Source organism: Protomyctophum bolini (genome assembly GCF_963924005.1).
Source record: "Protomyctophum bolini genome assembly, chromosome: 6".
In the NCBI taxonomy this organism is placed as follows: domain Eukaryota; kingdom Metazoa; phylum Chordata; class Actinopteri; order Myctophiformes; family Myctophidae; genus Protomyctophum; species Protomyctophum bolini.
In genome coordinates, this window is record NC_137867.1 from 525,819 (window position 1) to 536,658 (window position 10,840).

Here is a 10,840-nt window from a genome sequence, read left to right on the forward strand (position 1 = left end):
TCACGAAAATGAAAACGGGACCCCTGCAATACACAACTATGCAGCATTGACAGGGGGGGTGGGGGGGGGATAACGTCTGCGCTTCAGCCAGTCAATCAGTGAGAATAACACGCAGCTGAGTGATCAGGCCTCATGCACAATTGCACATCAAAGACAGCCTCACGGTTCTACAGAGTTGCTAATTAATGGCTCTGCCTGCACTCCCAGCAAGCAGTGTGTGTGTGCGTGTGTGCGTATGCGTGTGTGTGTGTGTGTGTGTGTGTGTGTGTGTGTGTTGCAGACTTGCAGTGCTCCTCAGTCTGATAGGCTTTCTTTAAGGCTATAATCGACAGGGAATAACCAATTCTTCTAAAACAAAGGGTGTCTATCCATCATGTCTGAAGCATGAGGAATCCAATGGAATTGGTTTCAAGTCTCTACGACACTTCTAACTATCAAAGGTTACGCCTGTGACCTTTGTACGGCGTTGAGGCCCTTTAAGGCTATAATCGACAGGGAATAACCAATTTTCCTAAAACAAAGGGTGTCTATCCATGTCTGAAGCACGAGGAATCCAATGGAATTGGTTTCAAGTCTCTACGACACTTCTAAATATTTTAGATCTTTTTTTAGACACGTTTTTTGGACCCCACAAACAAATATATATTTTTTTTTTTTCAGAAAATACTTACTCTGACTCACTTTTTCACGCTGGATTTAATGGAATTGGTCCCGTTGAAAAAAAAAGTTTTGTTATTTGTCTAGCCTCTCTAAGGCCTCTAAGTCAAAAACCATTGGATATTAGGGGCCCATCTTTTAGTATGTTATATAGCTTGTCAGGACGAACAATCTGATATGTGTTTATCCACGCACGGTCATGTGGTTACCATGTGGTTCAGAAGATTAGGGTTACACTTTGACGCGCGAAAATGGGCGTGCCTTACATCCATGAGTAGGTATCGATGACACGAACGCACCAATATGTATCTCCCCACTCATGGACGTGTGGTTCTCAAAATTAGGGTTAGCATTTCACCATTCAGTAAGGTCACACGCACACACAGAGAGAGAGAGACAGAGAGAGAGAGACTCTACATCTGACCTCAAACCCTTAAGCCCTAACCACACCAACGGGTCAGTGGGTCACCATGATCTGTGGTCACCGTCTTGACCCTTTTGTGTGGTTAGGGCTTTAGATCGCCATATATGGAGCTGACCTGTTATGACATTCCATGTGTTGATCCACCCCCACCTGACCTTCCTGTTCTCACATTCCAATTATGTTGATTTGACCTCATCAACCCCTGTACACTCAAGACACACTCCAGATATGGCCAGTACAGAATTCATTCCATGTTGATCTGACCCCCCATTCCAAAGAGCCAGCACTCACTCGTCCAGCAGTCTCCTTTCACCCAGGCGTATGCGTGCTTCTCGCCCTCAGGGTGTCGTAGGCCTAAAAAGCTTTATAATCACTGTTATAATGAATCAGTGTGATTATCAGTCACTATAAGTGCTCATTGGGCATGCATATGATGCATTAAAATGTAGTACAACTATGGCATTCACAATACACTTAACAATACTGTGTGCACACCCCATTTACCATCAACGGTGCTGCTGTGGAAAGGGTACAAAGTACTAAGTACCTGGGGGTGCATATTGCTGACGACCTAAAGTGGTCCACTAAGACCTCAGCTATCACCAAGAAAGCCCTGAAACGACTGTACTTCCTGCGGAGACTGAAACAAGTGAACCCCCCCCCCCCCCCCCTCTATTATGACATCATGATCATACAGAGGAATCATTGAGAGTCTCCTGACGTACTGCATCACTGTCTGGTATGGGAACTGTACAGATGCTGACCGCAAGTCCCTACAGAGGTTAGTGAGGGCAGCGGAGAAGATCACAGGTGTCCCCCTCCCCCCATAGCTGACATATATACAGACCAATGTGTCAGGAAGGCCATGAGCATGACTGACCCCTCCCACCCTCTGGTTGAACTCCTGCCCTGAGAGATGAATAGCACTTTCTCTTGCCAATGTTGTTCTTTTTACTTTTTAATAGGCTTTGTCTATTGTTTTTAAATGTGAAGCATAATCAGTTGTGGAGAACGGTATTTTGCTCCACTGTATGCCCAGTGTATATTGTGGAAGTGACAAAATCTGATTGAAAATACAAGCAGGGACAAGCAATGATACTTGACCTGTCATAAGATACTTGTGTTATAAAGAATGACTATATGAGTAAGTGTAATTATAGTTTTAAGCAGATTATGCCTCGTTCATAATCCATTATAGGGCGACTGCAGAGTTCAAATGGTCATTATGTCTGACATGACCTTTCTAAAGAAAGTGTCCACCCTAAATGCAAAGGAACTAGTATGTAGGATAGAAATCTAGCATCCAATAACATAAATTACACAATTTCATACGGTAACTTGCAATGCCCATACAGAGCAGTGGTTCTCAAATCATTAAATTGTCACTTAAGAGATGTGCAGCTACCCTGTATACACACTTGTAGTGAGAAAACAATGCTCTTTTTTCCCATTTAAGAAAGTTTATTATTTTATGGAAATAACCAAACAGACAGCTGCAGGACACAAATATAAAATATGGACACATTACTTGCACAAGCAGATGTGATAATATCATAATGATTACAACAGAGTTGGTTACGTCAAAACCCAATAAAAGGACAACCGGCCATACATGGCCTATTATAAACACAGCACAAGATATAATCAGTCTAAACCATATTATAAAATAGAGGGAATGCACATGCATAAAATGAAGGCAAAGTGAGTTTAACATTGTTTAATGCAACCAGATAGCCCATACATCCAAAAATTAAAGTCATATCAAGGCTAAAGTAGTAGTAGTTTTTCCCACTCAGGTGTTCCTGCATAACCTCCGGGTATGATGTCACGCACAGACTCTAATCCTGACAAATTACTCTGGGAAATACCCAGGTAAAAAAAATAAAAAAGCGTCAATATAAAAAAGTTTTGGTAATTAGTCCTCCTCGTCATCGTCCGAGCTTTCTGGTCGCCACTCTCTTTCCTCCTCCATCTCAGCATCCTCTTCTTCCAACAGCTGGGGATTTGGCCCCAGAATGGCCTTGTACGTTCTCCCTGCAGTCTGCTGTTGATTTTTAAGGTCCTCCAATTTCCTCTTGAGCAGACAGATTCGGCCCCTCGAACCCTCCTCTGTCAATCCAGCTGTAGAAGCTAGAATGTATATGAAAGAACATTAAGCGTAATGTGCTATAAAGAGAGCTACCTCATGTTCTTATTTGATAAAATTTATAGGGATACAATATTTGCAGGGAATTCTGCAGTTGAAATTAACCAAATACCAACACGATAGCCATCACTTGAGAATTGCACAGATTGAGTTGTACTTACTTCCCGTCTGTGACAGAACGGTGCCCATCTGCGTTTGCACCTTTGCTACAGAGTCCTTTAAGAAGCCACAGTGCTGCATCATCTCCTTAATAAGAATATGCTTTTCCTCTGCTAGTCGTGATGCAAGCATCACCTGGTCAAAGAGCCGCTTCTTTGTTAGAATGTCAACACCATCTGTGAAGATATGACAACATTAATAATGATAACATTGATAAATACATACAATAAAAAGAAGGTCATGAAGTCTAATAAGAGATATATCATATTGAACACCTGTGTTCCGTTCCTGCCAAGGCCAAATCATGCTCTCTGCAACTTTGTTGGACAGATTATGCACGACAGAGCTTACATCCACAGGGCTGACATCAGGTTGTTGATTGTACCTATAATGTAAAATTTAAATAAGCATTGAGAATTTATCCTGAAGATTGAGGCAGAGCAGCATACAGATCACTATAATTATGATTATATATTTGGCAATCTATTAAGCATTCGAAAATATCCATTACATACCTCTCGACCTCATCTAACAACCTTTTCTTTTCCTGGCCAATCTTCTGGCTGATCTTCTGCCGCCTTTTATTGCGATCTGTAAAAGAGTAGAATTACAAAACACGATATTTTTCCACAAAGAAAGCTGAAATGACACCACACAACCAAATCAGTCCCTTAACAAACACAGACATACTGCAAGTGCCAGCTAAATGATTTCATTTTAAGACATACCATTTTGTCTGTAAATGTAATGTTTCTTCTGACAGATGCTCACAAAAAGGGATTCCATGGAGAGCTGCAAACCATGCACATCCAAGTCCACAGTCCTGGCTGTTGCACTTCCTAAGAAAAAATAAATACATTCTAGTTAAAATTCTTGTGAAGGTGAACGGTTCAGAAATGACAGAGTTACCGTGTGGGGGTCCCTCTACTGTACTTTCACACCCAAAATCACCATATATATATATACAGTTAATATGTGCGTACGTGTTTGCGCACAGGTGTTTGTGCCCAGACGCACCCACCCACAGCTCCGTAAGGGAGTGGTTGCACCACTCAAAAATGTACTCATTGTCAGCAGTCAGATTGATTCTTCCCCCCACACACATTGTTGTGATGTCCATGTGAGGACATCGTTCTTACCGGCACTGGTGGCCCACTGCTTCACATCCACGACCCACTGTTGCAGCATGTCATCTGTGACCTTAAACTGTTCCTGCAGCTTCCCAAGTTCCTCCGTTACCGCCAAAGTCTTCTGGATGGTCTGCAAAATTGCAATACAGAATGCTGTCATTTACAAATGTGTTCATGAAATAGGATTTGAAGTTGAATCATGATCAGTTACACATTACGGCTTTTTTAAGAAACGAATATACCTTTTTGTATCGGGAAGACAACGCGGTGTGTAGGCCATTGGCTTTCCGGAGATTCCACCCCATGGCATGGACTGTGAGCATGTCAGTTCTTACTGTAAACACAAATCCAAATAAGATTGTTGAAAATGTTTAATGTACTGTACCTTTGCAGGCTAACAGTAGCAGGGGTTAAATAAGCTTACAAACCTGACTTCATCATATACTTGGTGGTCAAGGCACATCTGGACAGGAAACTTTTGACCTGCTCAACCTCTTCACCGAGAGTGGTCCCAACTCCCTCCTGGTTCCTCGCATTCCACTGGATCTATAGGAAGTATGAACAGTGTGGCCAAACGCAGGGTCAATATTGATGCATAGCCATAAGTCACTATAGTTATATAGTTTGAGTCAGTTCAGACCATTGTTCTGTGGCCAACATTGCCATGCATTGTGACAATCTAAATTACAAATTTACGTCAACATCAAGCAGTATGACGCATCACCTCGCATTTTGTAGTGTGTGCCTTAGCATGCATGACCGACAAGCAGGGTTTCATTCTCAGAAGGGGTCGAAGATGGCCCAGGTTCTCAGACACCTTCTCCAGGTAAGGTACGTATCTGCAGGTCACATCCATGGCCAAGAAGGTGGCACTCTTGTACTCTCGTTGGAGAAACATTGGGTAGGCAAAGATTTCTCCTCTGTACATATTCAGACCTTTGGGGGGGTGATTAGGAGCATATTATTGTGCTTGTAATAATCATGATATATATTCTTATGTTCAATTCATCAAGACTACATCAATACTAATACTAACCTCTAAGAAGGAATCCGTGCCTACAAACAGCAACTTCAATGCCTTCTTCGTCTAACGTGTTGGCCTGCTTAGACGTCTCCCTTGCAGCTCGCCAGTGCGAATTCCCGCACGTCGCTTTTCCCGCAGTCTACCAAATACATAGTTAGAACATACAGTTTTAATAGTTTATTAAAGACAATTGTCAATTGTGCAGGACTCAATGCTGAAACATAATTACTACAGTCAAGACTTTTTGGCTGAGCAATCTTTCACTCGTTTAAAACGTACACTTGGTAAAACTCCTCGGACATCCTCAACAAACGTCAACACCTCAGAGTCTTTTGCCAAGAACAAGCCATCAAAGAACCCTGGCTCTGCACTCCTATGTACACACATTTTCAAAACAAGGCCACAAAAGTTAGTCATTACATTCAACAGCTGAAGTGTCATCTTAAATAAACATTACGATAGTGTTTATAGGAATGACAAAGACAAACTAACTGGTTTGTTTGCTGGAACCTGTACAGTTTTCTGTTGCCATCAACTGAAACAGCCAGCATGTCCGGTGTGCAAGCAGGACAGACAAAGCGTTGTTCATCTCCGTGAAGCTGGTTCTCAACAGACTTGCAGTACATATACTGCAGAAAGCTTGTCTGAAAAGAACCTGCATTCACTTTGCCAGTCTGAAAAGATATAATAATGAATATGACTGCTACATAAATAAAATTAAATAAACTGGCTTAACGACATGACAAACTAATTACTTACTCTTCCAAACTGCCTTGTCCTCTGGTCCAACATGCTTGTGAAGGCTTGTCTAGACAACGCTGGAGCTGATGTCTTCATTGCCTCAAAGGAGTGGAAGACATCCTGGTGGAACAGCGTCTGGCCTTGCATGGTTCCAGGCCAGTAGCCACTTCTAATAAAGTCTCTGACCTCCGGAGACCACTGCTTAGAGCACCGTTTGCACGACAGCACTGGGAGGCGAAGATCATAGCGGCCTGAGAGTAAATGAGACATAACTTAAGAAATGTCTATTAAACACATACGGTGTGTGCATCTACATAGATTAAGACTTAAATTCCTACCATTTATGGTAACCAGTATGATGGCTCTACCAGCTGAGACTGCAACGTCAAACATGTCGCAGGTGCATATCTGTCCAGGATATGCTGTTGGCAGCAAACAATCTGAAAAGGTAAAGGACAATCAGGATGAAATGTTTGGGTTGTGTGAAGGTAATGGGATAACAGTTTTTAATGAGATCATGTTGTCCGTTAATTGAAAAATAGACCTTGTTCACAGATGGTATATTTCCCATCACTGAGATTCACCGACTCAGTTGGGGGAATGTATTTATAATAACCACACATGGTGGTTTGACGATTGTGCAGAGCGTGACGTTCATGTACCAAACGATCACATTCTGAGAGACAGCGAGATTAATTCGTGGCGGTGACGACTCGCCACGACGTATTTTTTTACGCCATGACGTATTCTTCATTATCCGCCATGGCAGAACAAAATCCGCCGTGGCGAGTACAGAATCCGCCATGGCGACGACTCGCCACGACCTATTTTTTTACGCCATGACGTATTCTTCATTATCCGCCGTGGCGAGTACAGAATCCGCCATTGTTTATTTTTCTTTTGCGTGCCGTGGTGCAGGTTTTATTGTCCTAGTAATACTATTCTCGGAATTATTTCATCCTCTTGTAGCGTAACGGTTAGCGCTCTCGCCCCTATAGTCAAGGCACTGTGCCGGGCCAGGTTCGATTCAGGCAAAAAACAAACTTTTTTTTTTTAAAGTTATTTTTTTACCCGTACATACAGTGTGTGTGCGTGCGTGCGTATACAGTGTGCGTGCGTGTATGCGTGCGTGCGTATACAGTGTGTGTGTGTGTGTGTGTGCGTGCGTGCTTCATCGTATTTATTATTATTATTATTATTATTATTAATATGCAGGTAATAATAATAAATATGATGAAGCACGCACGCACGCATATACAGTGTGTGTGCGTGCGTGCGTATACAGTGTGCGTGCGTGTATGCGTGCGTATACAGTGTGTGTGTGTGTGCGTGCGTGCGTGCGTGCTTCATCGTATTTATTATTATTACCTGCATATTAATAATAATAATAATAATAATAAATACGATGAAGCACGCACGCACGCATATACAGTGTGTGTGCGTGCGTGCGTATACAGTGTGCGTGCGTGTATGCGTGCGTATACAGTGTGTGCGTGCGTGCGTGCGTGCGTGCTTCATCGTATTTATTATTATTACCTGCATATTAATAATAATAATAATAATAATAAATACGATGAAGCACGCACGCACGCATATACAGTGTGTGTGCGTGCGTGCGTATACAGTGTGCGTGCGTGTATGCGTGCGTATACAGTGTGTGCGTGCGTGCGTGCGTGCGTGCTTCATCGTATTTATTATTATTACCTGCATATTAATAATAATAATAATAATAATAAATACGATGAAGCACGCACGCACACACACTGTATACGCACGCACGCATACACGCACGCACACTGTATACGCACGCACGCACACACACTGTATGTACGGGTAAAAAAATAACTTTAAAAAAAAAAAGTTTGTTTTTTGCCTGAATCGAACCTGGCCCGGCACAGTGCCTTGACTATAGGGGCGAGAGCGCTAACCGTTACGCTACAAGAGGATGAAATAATTCCGAGAATAGTATTACTAGGACAATAAAACCTGCACCACGGCACGCAAAAGAAAAATAAACAATGGCGGATTCTGTACTCGCCACGGCGGATAATGAAGAATACGTCATGGCGTAAAAAAATAGGTCGTGGCGAGTCGTCGCCATGGCGGATTCTGTACTCGCCACGGCGGATTTTGTTCTGCCATGGCGGATAATGAAGAATACGTCATGGCGTAAAAAAATACGTCGTGGCGAGTCGTCACCGCCACGAATTGATCTCGCTCCACCTGCACATTCTGCACAAAACGACTCTGAAGGCATACATTCCCCACAACGGATGACAGCTTCTCTCAAGTGACAGTGTTGACACGTCTTCTCCCCGATGTCCTCCGCTGACAACAGGTTGTCCACATTGTGGTCTCTTGCCTGTTGCCAGCCTAGTTGGACGTCTTTCTGCCTTTGATGCCAAGTGGTAGAGACTGAGTCTGTTGGCTGCTCTACACAATCATACGCAGAGTCCCGAAGAATCTCCTCGAGCATCTGCGTATTAAACTCTTTAGGGGGAGAAACAAGAAAAATAAAAATAAAAACAAACATCACTGCCATAGTCTTCTTTGAAGAGTGTATTTTAAGTAGATTTAGACTCACCAGGTTCTTGATAGCTGAGACATGGTGTTGAGACAGATGGTGTAGTGGATGTAGCTGGTGTAGTTCCTGTGGGTCCGAATATTTTCAAACTATTAGCCAGCATAAATATCAAAACAAGAATTGATGAACAATTCATTACAAAGCCAAAAGTCCTGCTAAACGCATAGTAAACCAGAGGCCAACACCAAATGAATGTAATCTGTCTCTGCCGTCACTCATCCACGTAGCCCTGTCCAGTTGAAATTATAAATCTCTTTAGTAGGCTAGATGTATTTGGCCATGTATCCGTTACTATATTCCTTAAAACGACCGGATTAAGGTTGGTGAGGGGTGCATTAAGGGTTGGGAGAGGGTTAAGGTTAGGTTTAGGGGTGCTGCCCCGTGGGAGGTTAGGGTTTGAGATAGGCTGCGCCAGCGAGGGCTAGTCAGATACCGTCCAGAAACTACTTCATTTCAGCTCTAAAAATAGCAGTATGAATGAATCTGCCCCTACTGTCGTTTATTTTGCAAAGAGGAGGCATAATCTCTCCTCATGCCGTTTCAAAGATGCATAACGCGGCTATAGTCGACCACCGCAACGCGTACGAAAATGCATTAACCACCGATGCCGTTAACTATTTTTAATATTTTTTTTAAGTTTTGGCTTCTGAAATTCTCTTCCTATTGTACCGCCTCCCGAGCGGCGACTGGCTACGTAGCTGCTTGTCCCTACCTACGTTACTGCCTCACACAGACCACCCTGCCCTGGTGCGGGAGGCAGTACAAGGGGAAGTCAATAAGGAAGTGAGAATTTCAGAGAAGCCAAAACTTAAAAAAAAAAAAGTAAATAGTTAACAGCATCAGCGGTTAATGCCATTTTGTACATGTTGCGGCGGTCTTCTATAGCCGCGTTATGCATCTTTGAATCATCTCACCAACACTCAAGCAGCACTGCCGCTCTCCATGCAAGCATCTGCAGCCTATGGAGGGCGGAATAAGCCGTCAGGGACCCTAGGGTACTGTACCTTCAAACTTCAGAAAAGGTAAACTAGGGTCCCGAAAGGGGCTAGCTTTCGGCCTGGTGGAGACAATACATATACCATCAAACGATTACCCTGGCCTATACATACTCCAAAGTCCAAACACTTCAATCGATCAAAATCACTACATACATTTTACTAGATGGAGACTAACCATAAGATGAAGCCTTTCTCTTGCGTTTGCTGGTGTTCACACGCATCCCATCAGCATCCCTCCTCGACCAGCTAACTTCAGGCGTCTTAGTAGATGCTGTAGCTTGGCTGGTACTAGCTTGGCTGGTAGCTTGGCTGGTACTAGCTTGGCTGGTAGCTTGGCTGGTAGCTTGGCGTCTAGCTCTCTATACGGACAAGTCATGAAATGTAGAGAAATAGACATCAACTAACTGGTAAATTAATTTAAAAAAAGTCACATTTATATAAAACGACAATGTACTTACCTCCGCCTCAATAAAAGCATCCCCAACCTCAGCAAGAGCTTCCAGTCTCTCCTTGCTAGACAATGACTTACTCTTTCTGTGTGTCGACATTTTACTGAAACAAAAAAACAAAACAAGATTGGGAACATAAAAAAGAAAGTGAAATTTCTCTCCCTCCGTTTCGTCCACTCCTTATGGATCTTTTGTATTCATGGACTTAACAGGATGAACATTATTACCTACAAATGTGTCTGTACAGGGACCCAAATTGTGTATCAGAGAAGATAGCAGTCAGGAGGATGAGACTAGTCATCAACACAGAGAACACCATGCAATAAAGCTTGTGCTGTGGTAAGCAAGTAAAGCAACACAGAGGCGTCAATCAGACCTACCTCTGGATGTGGTAAAGCACTAAAAGAAAAGGAAGCACCAAAGAGCTGGTCAGATGTGGAGAATCAGGACTGGAGACTCAACCCTCCAATGACGCAGTCGTCTGGATATATATGAGAGAGAGAGAGAGGTGTATTTATCACGTAGTAC

The 10,840-nt window shown here is 43.0% G+C and overlaps 1 protein-coding gene across 1 annotated transcript; it reads right to left on the minus strand.

Annotated features, from left to right (window-relative positions):
* Positions 1 to 3,552: 3,552 nt before the first annotated feature.
* On the minus strand, positions 3,553 to 10,411 carry LOC308317797 (uncharacterized protein; the record flags this gene model as incomplete). Its single annotated transcript, XM_080767074.1, has 14 exons — positions 3,553 to 3,562; positions 3,902 to 3,977; positions 4,115 to 4,225; positions 4,526 to 4,646; positions 4,759 to 4,850; positions 4,945 to 5,062; positions 5,277 to 5,452; positions 5,553 to 5,679; positions 5,820 to 5,913; positions 6,033 to 6,214; positions 6,300 to 6,532; positions 8,541 to 8,771; positions 10,039 to 10,222; positions 10,322 to 10,411. The coding sequence occupies 14 exons, from the start codon at positions 10,409 to 10,411 to the stop codon at positions 3,553 to 3,555; spliced, it is 1,845 nt and encodes a 614-aa protein (XP_080623200.1).
* Positions 10,412 to 10,840: the final 429 nt, after the last annotated feature.